This window comes from Centroberyx affinis, unplaced genomic scaffold (assembly GCF_046629955.1).
Source record: "Centroberyx affinis isolate AG114_WGS23_722 - 3 ecotype Tasmania unplaced genomic scaffold, CSIRO-AGI_Caff_v1 ptg002388l_1, whole genome shotgun sequence".
Lineage (NCBI taxonomy): Eukaryota > Metazoa > Chordata > Actinopteri > Beryciformes > Berycidae > Centroberyx > Centroberyx affinis.
The window spans coordinates 32,465-49,827 of record NW_027280642.1 but is presented as its reverse complement, the minus strand read 5'-3'; the positions used below and the strand labels follow the sequence as shown (position 1 = coordinate 49,827).

Here is a 17,363-nt window from a genome sequence, read left to right as displayed (position 1 = left end):
TGTCAAATTTAGGTGGACTTGTATCAGGTTTAGCTGTCTTAATAAAGAGAGTTACAGTAGTCTAAACATAAGGACAAAGGGATAGTTACATCAGAGCCTATGGATTGGCAAATGTCAGAACTGCAACAAAGAAATGACAGTTTGGATGCTTGAAAAGAAGTTTATTTAATGATTTATTCATTGTGCACAGAGTGCCTTCTCAAGGAAAGTTAGAAGTTTACAGCCAAGACAGACAGGAAAAAACTACTAAGAAAAAACTACTGCCAAAAAGCCCAGTAATCTCTCAAAAAGAAACTTATCATTACTATGCAGAATTGTACATCTGCCATAGAGCTGACATTACTCTGTGCACTGAAAGACCTGACCAGAGGTGGACACGACCCAGAGATGGCCTAGGTCGTAGCTGACGTGTTTCATGGTCGCGCTCATGGGGACTTGTGTCCATGTGGTCCCTTCTGGAACACTACTGGTGATGCCGGTTCTGTTGAGAGAGAAGATGAATGTAGAAGTCTGTGAATCGATCATTGGGAGAATTCTTTTTATCGGCAGCAGAAACTTACAAGCATTATGAAGATGCTCCGTTTTTGAGATTCATTTATTTTATCTGATTTTCATTTTTGTCCTATTCCTTGCTGTGCCAATTGAACCTGATTCCCCTCTGGGATCAATTATATTCATCTTATGAAGTAAAAGAAGGTTTTCATTCCAGTCAATATTTAAAAAACGTGATTTTATCCTCAAACACACAACTGTGCGATTTTGATGAAACTTGGAGGGATGATGCATTTTTACACTGTGTTCCAGCATTTGAAAAATTACTCTGATTGGCCTAATGGGGCCAAAATTTAAAACTCAAACTTATCTCAAACACCACCGGAGCAGTTTTGACGAATCTTGGAAGGATGGCGTATTTTGGCACTATGTTATAGCGTTTCAAAACAATTGGCCTAATTGTGATTGGCCTAATGTGGGCATCATAATTGAAGGTCAAAATTGTAAACATTGAAAGGCCATAACTGCTACAACACCGGTCTGATTTTGATGAACCTTGGAGAGATGATGCATCTTGTTACTGATTGGTCCAAGGGGCACCTGCATTATTTGTGGTTGGCAACATGTTTACTTGTTTTCTCCTGCTTTTTATCCTTATGTTGGTATATTGCAGTACTTTAAAGAAATGTTTTCAGTCAGTGTGCATGTGTTGGAATAGAAGCCATAATAATCTTGAGAACGTTCTTTACTGAATATTACAGTATTGTTTACAGAATAAATTATCATTATTATATTTACAGAATATTATCAGTACTTTGGCTTGCCTTGTATCTACTGCAGCCCTGTTATTACCAGATTGTGTGGAGTATCGGCTTACCTTTGGTAGACCTGGCCGGATGTGTTCACTCCGAAGACGCTGCCGTCACTCCCCACCTCAACCATTTTCAAGGCCAGTCCTGAGATCTGCATCCAGTCAGAGTTGTCGCAGTTGGACGGTGTCACACTCTGTCAAGAGATGCACATGTCAACATCAGAACGACTGCCATCAGTTGCTGTCATGATTCATGAGTGTGAGATTAATGTGCTCAATAATAATAATACAGTGTGTAAGAGTTAAAAGACGTATGAGTTTTCACAGGTTGGTTAGGGTTAGGCAACCAGTATCCCACCTGTGTGAGGTGGACACGGGAGCTCGTGTCAACTCCCCAGCATCCGTAGGGGCCGCAGCTGTAGTACTTCAAGCTAGTTGGCATCTGTGTCCAGTCGACAGAGCCCACGCCCTTGAAGTCCAAAGTGTCGCTCGTCGTTAGACAGTAGGCTTTGTTGACGTGATTGGCTCCCGCAATAAAAAGATTACCGCCAGCGTCAATCTGCGCCAACATACCTGAATGCAAGGAAAAACACAGAGGTACAGGTACATTTAGTCAGCATGCAGTGACTTCATAAATCTGTAAACTGCATACATCTGTTCTGTAAATCTTCCAACAGGAGCAGTTAACATGATGAAGACACTATCTGAAGTTTTTAATATGTTCTGTAGTTTGTATTGTTATCTGGATCCTGCAATTTGCTGCAGCAACGACCCAACTTCCCCACAGGAATCAGTAAAGTTAGGGTGTTTTCACATATAGTCCTCTTTAAACGAACCGAACTCAGTCCTCTTAAAGTGGACCAAAAAGTGGACCAACAGAAAAGGGACTCAGTTCTTTTTGCGTTCACATTGTCAGTTCATTTGAAAGAGGACTCAGTTCTCTTTCTGGTTCACTTCAGCTCTGATGGGGCCTCAGTCCTCTTTCTGTTCACACTATAGTAGTTCCTCTGGAGCTCAGACCTTTACTGCTATGTAGCCTATGTATTTACTGTTACGTATTATTATTAGCCTACTGTTATTACTTATTTGCTATTCATTTATTACTTTTACCATCATCTTCGATTATCACAAAACCTCTGATATAATCAATTGTACTTCATGCCAATAAAAGTAGTTTAATTACATTGAAATTCATGCCAATAAAAGTAGATTAAATACACTGAGAGAGAGGGCGAGAGAGAGAGAGAGAGAGGGAGGGAGGGAGAGAGAGATGTGTCTTTTATTTCAGAGGATTCTCCGCTTTTTCTCATTTTTTCGCATGTGGTAAAGTACTTTTGACTTCGTTTTTTTTTTTACTTTCATGCGGCACTGCAGTGTGGTCCTAATGAAGCCTCTCGCTTTTGTATGAACTGAAAATTGGAGGAAAACCTCAGTGTTTCTGTGCGTTGTAGACAGTTGCCGTTTGATGTGTTCTTCGTTCCATATCTGGAGAAGTGCAGTAGTTCCATCCTTGGACCAAACTACTCCTCGTCCACTAGTCTTGCTAGCGTTACCATGGTTGCCATGGTTACGTCTATTTGTTTTACGAGCGTCCCAGCGCAATAGCATGTGATTTGTCTATGGCAAGCCTACAGGGCTAAAATACAATGGCAAACGGCGAAGCGAACCTGGAGCGCTTTGTGTTCACAATGCACAGGGTAAGCGGACCGCAACGCGGACTTGAAACGAACCGTACTCAGACCACCTCCCGAGGAGGTCTGACTTCGGTTCGTTTCAGAGGGGTCTGAGTTCTTTTGGAGTGTTCACATATGCGCAAAAAATGCTGACTAATCGCTCTGAGTTCGTTTGGAGGGCTGAAAGGGACCAAGTGTGAAAACACCCTAAATCTCATCTCAAAACACCCTCTAGCCTGGTTCCAGACTCCTGAATCGTGACCTGCCCACTCTTCAGATTTGGTCGAGCGATTCGGAGAGTCTGGTGTTGCTCTATTCATCGGCGATTTCTAGCTGGGAAAAACGATCGGCCAATCAGCGCCTTTGTGGGCGGGACTAAAGTTTGAACCGTTCGTGCAATGGTTTTTCATTGGCGTTTCGGCAGAATAATGCTTGTTGAAATCTCCCCTTAACCAACATACTGTCTTTGCAAAGACGATATTTTTGTCAAAAACGACACACATTCTTGGTAAAATTTGTAAATATGCAAAGCATCAGTGTAACTGAAAATAATGTCAGAGCGGTCGGTTACATCAGTCACTAATGATTGGTTCGGGGAAAATCAACCCCCCCCACACAGAAAACAGATAACAAGGAGGCAATCTCAGACTGAATAATGGAGTGGTAACGAAATGGCCATTCAGTCTGAATATCAGGCTAAACACCCTCACTTGTCTTGTACAATCCGTGGCAGATCTGATGATATTCACATCTACTGGTTTTACGTTTTAGTTTAGTTGCTCAGTGATAAAAAAAAATATAAGCAAAGTGATTAAATACAATACTTAAAAAATACATACAAGAAGAAAAGCGAACTACTAATTTGCACAGGTGAGATTAAAATAAAAACTAAGGGCTTATTAAAAACATCAACTTACCTCAAACCAAAACAAAAATAGGTAAACAAAAAAAAATAAAAATATAAAAATAATTTTGTATACTTCATATGTTTATTTATTAAAAAAAAAAAAAGGCCCCAAAAATATATTTGTTCATGTAGATGACATGCATTCAAAATATATTTTGAGTGGCCAACATATTAGATATCTGTTGTCAACAGCACATGGGAGGAAAACAGATTTTCACCATCTAAAATATATTTCAAATGTATAGCTTGTGTTTTTTATTTTGCAAATTAGAAAGGAAGGCATACAAATAATGTAAAAAAAAAAAGGCCCGTTTTTACCATTGACACGTGACCACTTGCCAGCCACAAGCTTGTAGATGTAGTTGTTGGTATCAACGGCCCAGATCCCTGCGTGTCCCACTGTGACATGCTTGATGTTGTCTGAGGGCAGTCTGTCCCAGGACGATCCGCTCAGGAAATAGGCATAATTGTGTTTGTCTGTTGCAACCACTTGCCCCAGTCCAGCATCAATCTGCTGTACATCGGACAGCTGCGAGACCTTGTCGCAGTTCCAGGCTGTGGAGAGAAAAACATTGATGCAAGTGGATGCAGACAACTGAAGCTTTGGCATGCTTTGCTTCGCTTTAACCAAGGATCACTGCAAAAACTACTGATTGAAAACATGTGAAGGGTTTCACTCAGTGGCAGAGCTAGGGTTTCTCAAAATATCATCCATTCATACATTAACAGAGTGGACATCTCCGTCACCTATTGACGTCCCCAGGGGCCAAGTAACTATTACTTTGGTTCCGGGTCAAAATTAGAATATCCCACAGTAGTTTTTGTGGGGGGGTATTGTACTTCATTATAAACATGTTTTTGTATGCATATATGTCTTCTGTCCTGTTTGTAACTACCGTTTTTGCCATATACACAATGTTTATGTGCCATTATGTTTGTTTGTTGTTGTTGTTTTTGTTTTTTTGTATGTATGCATGTTTAAAGAAACATGTTGAAATGATTTGAGGATCTACTGTTTACAAAAACAAAATAAAAGAATATCCCACAGTGCTCGGTCTGTCAAAAAACAGTCCCATTGATAATTTCTCCCCCACCAATACTCCTGTTATTACCAGGGAAAGACTTAATATAGTGAAGCGTGCATCAGTTCCAGAGGTGTCAACTCTCAGAATCTTTTATTAATTGTCTGCACTTCACTCTCAGATCAGAAGAGATCTTACACTCCCACCTCCGACCTGGTTGTCAGGTTTGGACTTTTGAATGTTAGATCTCTCTCTAACAAGTCTTTTATCTGCCATGATTTTATTAACTCTTTTAATTTCGATTTTTTTATTATTACTGAAACTTGGTTGAGTCAGGTGATTTCACTCCATTGATTGAAGCTACACCTCCTGGTTTTATTAATTTCCATCAACCCAGGCTATCTGGTCGTGGTGGCGGGGTAGCTGTTATTCACAAAAATCATATAAAATGTTCCCCTATCTGTAATGGCACTTTTCACACTTTTGAATCACTGAGTTTCCTAGTAAATGGTAAGGCTCCCTTGCTATGTGTCCTAGTCTACAGACCCCCTAAACTGAACCAAGACTTCATCCAGGAATTCTCTGACCTTCTGTCTCTCATTGTGCCTAAATATGATAGAATTTTAATACTTTTAACATCCATGTGTGTTGCCCATCGCATGCACTTGTCACTGATTTTATGCAGCTTATTGAGTCTTTTAACCTTATTCAATTTGTTACTGAGCCTACTCATGTAAAGGGCCATACTCTTGACCTTGTACTCTCATTTGGTTTGCCCCTAAATAATCTTGAGATAAAGGATATGTATGTGTCTGACCACAAGGCAATTGTATTTGATGCTCCGCTACTTCCTTCTACCTCAAAGCCATCCTCTCCACTCAGCTCTCGCATTTAAACGCAACCTCTGGAACCAAATTCTCTGAGGCTTTCCTGGCAACTCACATATATAGATATATCTGTCATGACATCCCACAGTCACACTGATGAGCTAGTCACTCATTTTAATCAAACCTGTTTGGCAGTACTCGATTCCATTGCTCCTCTCAAAAACAGGAGGTCAAAACCTCAAGCTCTTCCGTGGCTCAATGATACAACTCGGGCCTCTCAAAGAGAATGTTAAAAGCTGAGCGTAAATGGAAGGCTAATAAATTACAGATCTTCCATGTTATCTTGAGAAATCGAATGCTCACATATCAGAAAATGTTTAAGGATGCAAGAGCTGCTATATCTAAAAACTGTCACAACTCTAAGGTTCTGTTCCAAGGCATAGATTCTGTCATTAGCCCCTCCTCCAGCCACAGCCTTGAAGCCTCCACAGAGAAGTGTGAGGAATTTTTAGTTTGTTTTACTCAGACGGTTGAAAATATAAGATGTCAGCTTTCACCTGCTGACAGGGACTCCTCTGTTATGTTGGAAAATTCAGCTGTTTTAAATTGTTTTCAACCAATTTCTTTATTGTTTTTAAAGGATATTGTCTCTCAGATGAGGTCCTCTACTTGCTGTTCTGATGTTGTTCCAACAAAATTTCTCAAAGATGTCTTTGACACAGTATGTCCTAGTATTCTGTCTATTCTGTCAACAGTTCTCTGGCCACTGGAACTTTTCCTTCTAGTTTTAAGCATGCAGTAGTTCAGCCACTTCTTAAAAAGCCCAGCCTTGATGCATCTGATCTTACAAATTTTAGACCCATCTCTAAACTGCCTTTTTTATCTAAAGTTTTAGAAAAAATTGTTTTTACCCAATTAATATCCAGCCAGTAAAATTCCAGTCAGGTTTTAGAGCATTACACAGCACAGAAACAGCCCTTGTCAAAGTAGCTAATGACCTCCTCCTCACAGCAGATGCAGGAGAATGAAAGCAAAACTGAAATATTCTTAATGCACCACATTGAGACTTGTTTATGAACTGAATATTATTGTGTACAAGGGTACCAGTTAGGAGATGGGCATCACTTTTATGGCATCAACAACATCTTTAGCAAAACCAGGAACACACTGATTTTAGCTTTATTTACTTTCTTCACCATCATCTGAGGCCCTCCTGCTTCCATCTGGCTCAGTTAAATAGAGTAGTGCATGTATTCAGAAGCTACAAGACTGATGACTGTCTTTTTAAATGACTATATTCAGATTAACTCAAAGATAATATACGTTACACGTGTATCATATATTATTAATCTGACTGAGCTGATCTCACTAATCTAATGGGACAGTGGAAAAGCAGGCCAGGTTTAATAGAATGCCTTGTCTCTTATGTCTAAATATCAATCACCAAATAATCTCCTGTTTTACAGGCCTTTGACTTGATCTTATGCGTATTAGGATATATGTTTACTATATGTATTTATAAGCCATAAGCATGATTTTCTACTACATATATATTATCTTTGAGTTAATCTGACTGAGCTGATCTCACTAATCTATTCACTAATTTGAATAATTCTTAAATATTTTAATATATAAATATTTGCTAACCTCCCAGATCTTACAGTATGTATATTTGCATATGCACTGCCTCTATGCACTGCCTCTTGGCACCTATGTCGGACTAGAACTTAGCCTTACTCTCGTTGTTCTCTCCTGACTAGATCCTTGCTTGTGTTGTATTAATATCTCATGTGTAAGTCGCTTTGGATAAAAGCGTCTGCCAAATGGGAAATTGTAAATTGTATATTTATAGTATGTCTATGTTTGTACTGTATGCATAGTGTACAGTATTTTTATTTTGTGTATTCTGGCATAATGGCACAGTGGAAAAGCAGGCCAGGTTTGATAGAATGCCTTGTCTCTTATGTCTAAATATCAATCACCAAATAATTTATTTTGTTTTTACAGAGGATTTGACGGCATCAACCCTTCTGAGGGATCCAAGGCCAAGAGAAGGCAGGCCATGAACACACAAGTGTTCACACTGATGGACTTTGAGTGGATTGGCAAGTCATGAAAGTGCAAATTAGCATTGTTAGTTTACACTGCCAGTTAAAGGTTTTGACACACTGATTAAATGCGTTGTTTTTCATGTGTTTCATTCTCTTAAAGCCATTTTGATCTAAAGTTTATGCTTAAATGCTTGAAATTAGTTTCTTAGACAAATATAAATAGTGAAGTTGATGCCTATGTATGAATTTCTTTGCAAAGCCTTTGCCATTCCATCAAGGTAAAGGGCGGCTACTTTAGCAGCTACTTGTAAATGCAGAACTAGATTTTATGTTAAATGTTGAACTTCAGTGAGCAGTTTTCTATCTTTTGTTGTATTGGTGCATAGCTTTGTAAGGTTTACAGTAATGTGCAGTATAGTTACGTTCATATTGCCAAATTCTGAATTTACAGCACAGTACTTGTGTCTCACAGTGATGACCATGCACATTTACAGTTAAGTACTGGCAGATCATTTACAGTAATTTACTGGCAATAAAGTTGCCAACAAGGTACTGTAATTTAACAAGAGGGTAGTGGAATTATTTACAGTAGTAATCATGCAAATCTACAGTTAGATACTGTCATATAATTTACAGTAATTTACTGTCAATATAGTTGCCAATAGGATACTGCAATTTCACAGTACTTTATTGGCAACTAAATTGCCAGTATTTTACTGTAAAATTACGATCATATTTTTGACAGTGAATAGCCTATATCCATTTTGGGGGGAAAAAAGGTATCTAAAATTCACATTTCATTGTTTCAAAAACCCAATATGCTATAATATAGTGTATACTATAATGACTCATAATGAGCTTTACTGTCATGTTTACAATCATTTTGTAAGAAAAGGCATAGTTTTTTTAAATTTTATTTTAATAGTGGATCTCTCTTTTTCGAATGAAATTTCAAATGTTAAAGGAAAATATATGGCATCTGATGGTGACTTACCGTGACTGATGGCCAGGTGACACAGCACCAGCAAGAAGGCTGCAATAGTTTTCATGATGTCTCTGTGTCTCTGCCTCTGTAGCCTGTGCACTTTTATAGACATTTGGCAAAGGCAAGACAAACTTAATTTATATAACAAAGTCAAGTTTGCTTTGCCTTAAGGCAAACACAATGTGCTTCATTGGATTATGCAATACCGCGGTCATGTGATGCCTACCGCTCATTACTGTCATTACCACTTTTTTGTTTTATGTTTCGTTTACTTAAGCAATATTACACGAGAGGGTGTGCTTTACCGTCATTATTGGCACTACAGTGATGCGGTGCAAGCGCCTCGGTCCTGACCGTATCACTGAAGTTAATCTGACTGAGCTGATCTCACTAATCTATTCACTAATTTGAATAATTCTTAAATATTTTAATATATAAATATTTGCTAACCTCCCAGATCTTACAGTATATTTGCATATGCACTGCCTCTATGCACTGCCTCTTGGCACCTATGTCGGACTAGAACTTAGCTTTATGGCACTTACTCTCGTTGTTCTCTCCTGACTAGATCCTAGAGTGTAATATTAATCAGATTGCTTGGTTGGAACTACCTGTTGTATAATTTATTATATAAACTATTACATAAACTATTACAAAACTTATTGCAAAACAGCAATAAAGGAACTTACCAATTAAATCATAAACAAAACTAACTATAAGGTATTTAAAAACATGACAGGATTGTTCCATCATTGTGAATTTACTGCATGGAATTCTCTTATAGCCTACCTTACAGTATTATATGTCCATTAAATCACACTGTTGTTCTAAAGGTATGTGAGTAATCATATGTGTGAAATTACTTTACATGGAGTTTTGATGGTGCTGACTTGGTAGATGGAAAAAATAAGGATAGGGAGAGACTTTCACACCTGACTATCAATGCGCTGTAGCCCCTCGTAGGCCGCAAGTTGGGGGTATGTTGCAGGGAGAAAATTGCAAAAAAAACTGTATTTACAATCCTGTTTTTTTTAGAATTCTAAAAACACAAGCCTTTAAAGCCCAAATATTTGAACAAGTCACGGAAGGATGAGACCGTAGCATTTCCAGTGTTTGAGAAATTTTAATGTAAAATCTCAACGCCAGCCGGTGTAAAAGGTCCAATATTGTATCTCTCTGCTTCAGACAGAACTTGAGACCTTTCAATTTTCCTGTTAAGAGGATGGAACTCCTTCACAGCCACAGTATGTTGTCTCATCGGCACAACAGGATGTTAGTTTAAGAACTTGTCTGAAAGCCATCTCTTCAGATAAAAGCCCTAAAGCCCAGACAGCAGAATGGCACTTTGTGTTAAAATACAGCTCTCCTGTTCTCCCTCTGAAATATCATTGCCCATCAGTGGATTTCGACCGATGGCAAAAATTTTTTTACCTTTATTCCTGCAGAAATGGTTTTCTGTGCATACATGCTCAGCAGCATCCTGCTTGACACTGATGTTCTGGCGTTCACACCTGGTTGTACTGGTTGCCCAGTACAACCAGTCTTCTGTTAGCCACTGAGCAACAGTGGTTGTTTAGGAAGGGGAGAGCGTTTCCCATTCACTTTCCCCACCCAGTTTTTTGTTGCTAGTTCGGGATTCAAACCGGCAGCCTTCCAGTCAGAGACACTGCAAGTATCAAGCGGTGTATCAGACCAACGTTGTCACATCTACTCCGAACTTAGTTTGACTTTAGCGTGTCAACAGAAGACCAAAATGGCTGTTTCTCGTGAGGTTTCTGGAGAAATGACTGCAAACCCGGCAGGTAAATGACATGTAAAATGTATGTGAACACTATCTAGTTTAAGATCAAAGTAATCCAGCGCACACCGGGATTGTTCAAATCGACTTTTTTAGTTTAATTCATATAAAATATTGGGGCGAACAACGCGTTTCGCATTGTGGCTTCTTCAGCTTCGCTCTTGACTTGATTGGCATCAGGTGTGAGTTTACAAAGACTTTCTGTGCCAACAGGTGGTAGTAATTACAGATCATGTGACAACATGAATTCCAAATCATGTGACAACAGAAGTCATCACTATATCACAACATCAGTTTTACATTACTTACTTACAGTATTTGATGAAAAACACACAAGATAACGATAACAAATACAACAATAACAAATATCATCATGATCAAACTGTCAAAATATCAAAACATCATGGTCAAACTATTTCTACTTAACACACTACAAGTACCATTTCCACAGATAGGGCCACAAATTGGCAACAATATCATTACAACACAACTCTACATAGTCATCTAATGCCTTATATTAGGTAGGTAGCACGGCTGTGCACAAGGGCACCCATAGTCTTTCATACTACGTATTGAAGTCCCGCAGGACGCCTCTCAGCACTTTGCTGCACGCTTGCATTTGCCCCAAAGAAGAAGATGAACAACCAAGATGTGATGCCTGGATACTCCAATGACCACCACGCTCAGAAACAGACGATGCAGTGTCTATCTTTCAGCGAAGCAGAAGCGCACAGTATAATCTCCAAACAATCACTCTTTGATGGTCATCAACCCTCAGGAAATATAACGGTAAATGACCTTACATCAAAATTGAACTATCTGTCAAGGAAGGAGATTCGCTTGAAATGGCACAACATAGCATTATCTGAATATTGGCGTGCAAAAGAAATCCCTAGAGGATTAAGAATAGAAAAGAAACCAACTCTAGGGAATAAGAACACTGAATTCTTACAGAAATGGGAGCAAGTTTTGAATAAGTGCTCGTTAGATCTGACTTTGTTGATAATTGAACAAACAAAACAAGAAGCAACAGAAACAAACACTGAAATACAGAAGATTAAAGACCAACTCAAAAGTCGTACTGATACAGACAATTTATCAAAAATGGAGACAACACTGAAAGAAGAATTGTCAAGTTTTGAGAGTGTACTGAAAGCCTACAAGATCAAGAAATATGAACGAGATGCAGAAGACTACAAAAATGGGATGGTGTATACCTGGATGAACAACCAGAGGGACAAGAAGATGGACCGCCCCAACCGAACCCGGAGAGAGCGACGAGGCCACCAAGACCACCTGATCAGCGAGACAAGTGACCAGGAGACGAGCGATCAAGGCCTAACCAGTGAATCTTCAGCAGATGAGCGTTTTTTAGGGGGAAAAGGACATCCACCGCTACCGTTTACAAGAGGAAGAAGACGAGGAGGGGGAAGAGGAAACTACAACCCCCACAAGATGACAACGCGCAGCCTGAACAAGCGGTAATTAATATATCCGATCATACACTCACACCTCAGCAACAGAAAGTTCTGAACCGGGGACTGTCCTTTGTACCCACAAATAAAGTGAATGCTTTCAAGTTAAAGGTAGACTGCTACAAATTTTTTAGACAACTTCATTTGAAACATTTCTTTCGGAATTCCACCCAAGTTGCTACAGAAGGGAATTGTTTAAGTAAATTTAAGAAGAAATCTACCTTTATGCCACCAGGAGCTCCTAACCCTACTTTGAACACTTTCTGCAAACTGGTTGAAAGAGACATTGGAAATGTTATTAAAGCAAAACCTTTACCTAGTAATCATAACATCAGTATCTTAGAAAGAAAAGCCATTACAGAATTACAGTCCAACCCTAAAATTATAATCGAAAGGGCGGACAAAGGGGGCGCTGTTGTGTTGCAGAATACTACTGATTATGTCACTGAGGCTGAAAGACAATTAAATAATGGTGCATTCTATGAATTGTTACCACGCAATCCCACTGAGCGTTTCATGAATGAAAGAGATATTATACTGGACAGAGCATTGCATATGAATTGGATAACAAAAACACAGTTTGATTTTTTAAAAGTAGAACACCCTAACACACCTGTCCTCTATTTACTCCCTAAAATTCATAAAAGTTTTATAAACCCTCCAGGAAGACCTATTGTCTCTGGAAACAACTCATTATCTGAACCACTGAGTCAATTTGTAGATTTTTTCATCAAAGATATAGTGAAAACATTGCCATCCTATATAGCAGATACACGAGAAGTCATAAGGCTATTGTCAGATGTAAAAATACCTGAGGGATCATTCTTGGTAACATTTGATGTAGAAAGCTTATATACAAATATCCCACATAATGATGGTATTGAAGCTATGCATCACTTTCTAGAACCAAAAAAAGAGGAAATACCTGTTGAATTTTTGTTGACTTTAACTAAGTTCATTTTGAATTCTAACTATTTTATGTTTGGTAAGAAACATTACTTGCAATGCCAAGGAACAAGCATGGGGTCGCCATTCGCACCTAATTATGCTAATCTCTTCATGGGATTTTGGGAAGAAAAATATGTTTTCAATAACAACCCTTTTAGTCATGGTATTCTGTTTTTCAAGAGATTTATTGATGATATCCTTATGTGTTATACAGGTCCTGAAGATGATCTCCATAGATTCTGTGATTATATCAATAACACCTATCCCTCGTTGAAGTTCACTATGGAGTATGATAAAGAAAAAATACATTTTTTAGATTTATTGATATCAGTCAATGAAAAGAGGGAATTGGACACTTCCATCTTTCGTAAAGAGACAGACAGGAATACTATCCTTCACGCTCAGAGTGACCATCCTAAAAAGATGATTGCCAACATCCCTTATGGCCAATTTATCAGACTGAAGCGTATATGCAACAGAGAATCAGACTTTGAGTTAAAGGCTAAAGAGATGAAAAGGCGCTTTAGAGATAGAGGTTATAATAATAGATCTCTTGATAAAGCTGTCAATAAAACTAGAAGTCTAAAACGTGAACAACTACTATACCCTCCTCAGAAAAGTACAGACAACAAGGTCACCTTTGTGTCAGAGTATAACAATATCTCAGGAGAAGTCAAGAACATCATAAGAAAACATTGGGGAATTTTAGACTGTGACCCTAGCCTCCAACATCTCGCCTCTTCCTTGCCCCGTTTTTGCCACAAAAGGGGCATGAATATCAGTGCCTCTATAGTCACATCCATGTATAGAGAGCCTGTAGTTAAAACCAACTGGCTCTCTCAAGAAGTTTATGGCAACTACAGATGTGGTCGATGTACACATTGTTCAAATACCTTTGATACAAAAGTATTCAACCATCCACATACAGGTGAAAAATATAACATCAAGGAATTTATCAATTGCATGGCTACACATGTGATCTATATGCTCAAATGCCCATGTGGTCTCATATATATAGGCCAAACCAAACGCAATCTTAAATTAACAATTGCGGAACACAAAGCAGCAATAAGAAATGGAAATATGGATTATGCAATAGCCAGACATTATAAGGAAAGAAATCATGGTTCTGCTGCTTCACTTAAATTTATCGGCATTGAGAAAGTTTTGCCCAACCCAAGAGGTGGCAACATCATCAACCAACTACTGAGGAGGGAAGCATATTGGATATATACCCTAAACACAGTAGAGCCTAATGGTCTGAATGAAATGCTTGATCTGAACCCATTTTTATGATGTATTAACATACCTCTCTTTGTATCTGCAGGTGATTCCTTATATAGGGAGAGATAAGGCACTATAGATCTCCTCTGGCACTGACCCCTTCCCCTATATAAAAAAGAGATGAGGTACCATAGATCTCCCCTGATATTGATCCCCCCTCCCTACCTAATATAAGGCATTAGATGACTATGTAGAGTTGTGTTGTAATGATATTGTTGCCAATTTGTGGCCCTATCTGTGGAAATGGTACTTGTAGTGTGTTAAGTAGAAATAGTTTGACCATGATGTTTTGATATTTTGACAGTTTGATCATGATGATATTTGTTATTGTTGTATTTGTTATCGTTATCTTGTGTGTTTTTCATCAAATACTGTAAGTAAGTAATGTAAAACTGATGTTGTGATATAGTGATGACTTCTGTTGTCACATGATTTGGAATTCATGTTGTCACATGATCTGTAATTACTACCACCTGTTGGCACAGAAAGTCTTTGTAAACTCACACCTGATGCCAATCAAGTGAAGAGCGAACCTGAAGAAGCCACAATGCGAAACGCGTTGTTCGCCCCAATATTTTATATGAATTAAACTAAAAAAGTCGATTTGAACAATCCCGGTGTGCGCTGGATTACTTTGATCTTAAACTAGATAGTGTTCACATACATTTTACATGTCATTTACCTGCCGGGTTTGCAGTCATTTCTCCAGAAACCTCACGAGAAACAGCCATTTTGGTCTTCTGTTGACACGCTAAAGTCAAACTAAGTTCAGAGTAGATGTGACAACGTTGGTCTGATACACCGCTTGATACTTGCAGTGTCTCTGACTGGAAGGCTGCCGGTTTGAATCCCGAACTAGCAACAAAAAACTGGGTGGGGAAAGTGAATGGGAAACGCTCTCCCCTTCCTAAACAACCACTGTTGCTCAGTGGCTAACAGAAGACTGGTTGTACTGGGCAACCAGTACAACCAGGTGTGAACGCCAGAACATCAGTGTCAAGCAGGATGCTGCTGAGCATGTATGCACAGAAAACCATTTCTGCAGGAATAAAGGTAAAAAAAAAAATCACCATCATTTTTGCCATCGGTCGAAATCCACTGATGGGCAATGATATTTCAGAGGGAGAACAGGAGAGCTGTATTTTAACACAAAGTGCCATTCTGCTGTCTGGGCTTTAGGGCTTTTATCTGAAGAGATGGCTTTCAGACAAGTTCTTAAACTAACATCCTGTTGTGCCGATGAGACAACATACTGTGGCTGTGAAGGAGTTCCATCCTCTTAACAGGAAAATTGAAAGGTCTCAAGTTCTGTCTGAAGCAGAGAGATACAATATTGGACCTTTTACACCGGCTGGCGTTGAGATTTTACATTAAAATTTCTCAAACACTGGAAATGCTACGGTCTCATCCTTCCGTGACTTGTTCAAATATTTGGGCTTTAAAGGCTTGTGTTTTTAGAATTCTAAAAAAAACAGGATTGTAAATACAGTTTTTTTTGCAATTTTCTCCCTGCAACATACCCCCAACTTGCGGCCTACGAGGGGCTACAGGGCATTGATAGTCAGGTGTGAAAGTCTCTCCCTATCCTTATTTTTTCCATCTACCAAGTCAGCACCATCAAAACTCCATGTAAAGTAATTTCACACATATGATTACTCACATACCTTTAGAACAACAGTGTGATTTAATGGACATATAATACTGTAAGGTAGGCTATAAGAGAATTCCATGCAGTAAATTCACAATGATGGAACAATCCTGTCATGTTTTTAAATACCTTATAGTTAGTTTTGTTTATGATTTAATTGGTAAGTTCCTTTATTGCTGTTTTGCTACTCAAGCACTTTTGGCAATGTGCCTAGTTTATGTAATAGTTTATGTAATAGTTTATATAATAAATTATACAACAGGTAGTTCCAACCAAGCAATCTGATTAGTCAACTAGATATTTAGAACGTGATCAAATCAGCATGACAGCACACCTAGCCGTGCTCATCACTAAATACTACTCCGCCATATATTATCATACAACATATTTAAATTTAACTGTGTTCAGCCTTGATGTTACTAGACGTTCTGGCATCCTCCATCAGCTGTGCCGGTGAGTCGGTGACACAGCGCTACTAGCTTAAAAATACATGTGGAGTTCGCGGACGTAGTAGCTAAATCTGTCCATGGAAAAAATATTTTTTTTCAGCAGATATCTTAGTTACAACAAGATTGAGCTAGCAAGGCAGTTTTGTGTTTATATGTGTGGTATTTATTCAGTTTGGGAAATCCCACGATCTCTAGAAAGCATTAGCTCAAGTTGGCTGGCTGACTCAACAGGGACTAGAAATCGTCTCTGTTGCAGGTCGTTACTAATGGCCGGCCTACTTGCTGGAGTAGTAAACTAGGTTTCATTACATAGGAGTCTACTGATGTGACTGATTGTTTTCCAGTTATTAATCAGACCCCATGTATTTCCAGGGAAACGGAGATAACACTAGCAAAAATATGTTTATTATGAGAGCGAATTGCCCCACAATATGAATATATTTTGATTATATCTTTTATTTTGTTGGTAACTGTTGTATAATCACAATATTACACTCTAGGATCTAGTCAGGAGAGAACAACGAGAGTAAGTGCCATAAAGCTAAGTTCTAGTCCGACATAGGTGCCAAGAGGCAGTGCATAGAGGCAGTGCATATGCAAATATACTGTAAGATCTGGGAGCTTAGCAAATATTTATATATTAAAATATTTAAGAATTATTCAAATTAGTGAATAGATTAGTGAGATCAGTTCAGTCAGATTAACTTCAGTGATACGGTCAGGACCGAGGCGCTTGCACCGCATCACTGTCGTGCCAATAATGACGGTAAAGCACACCCTCTCGTGTAATATTCCTCAAGTAAACGAAACATAAAACAAAAAAGTGGTAATGACAGTAATGAGCGGTAGGCATCACATGACCGCTGTATTGCGTAATGCAATGAAGCACATTGTATTTGCCTTAAGGCAAAGCAAACTTGACTTTGTTATATAAATTAAGTTTTTCTTGCCTTTGCCAAATGTGGTAACCATCACAGCCCTATAAAAGTGCAC

At 38.7% G+C, this 17,363-nt stretch overlaps 1 protein-coding gene across 1 annotated transcript; it reads right to left on the bottom strand.

Moving 5' to 3' along the window:
- Positions 1-227: 227 nt before the first annotated feature.
- Positions 228-3,296, bottom strand: LOC139656152 (fish-egg lectin-like). Its single transcript, XM_071533657.1, has 4 exons — positions 3,239-3,296; positions 1,662-1,876; positions 1,370-1,497; positions 228-481 (listed from the first exon to the last, which is right to left on the bottom strand). The coding sequence occupies exons 1-4, from the start codon at positions 3,294-3,296 to the stop codon at positions 340-342; spliced, it is 543 nt and encodes a 180-aa protein (XP_071389758.1). The 3' UTR covers positions 228-339.
- Positions 3,297-17,363: the final 14,067 nt, after the last annotated feature.

Coding starts and splice junctions, on each gene's coding strand:
- LOC139656152 (XM_071533657.1), bottom strand. CDS start 3,296: ATGAATAGAGCAACACCAGACTCTCCGAATCGCTCGACCAAATCTGAA. Junction 1,877..3,238: donor CAAATCTGAAGAGTGGGCAG/GTCACGATTCAG, acceptor CCTTGCATTCAG/GTATGTTGGCGCAGATTGAC. Junction 482..1,369: donor TCCGGCCAGGTCTACCAAAG/GTAAGCCGATAC, acceptor CTCTCTCAACAG/AACCGGCATCACCAGTAGTG.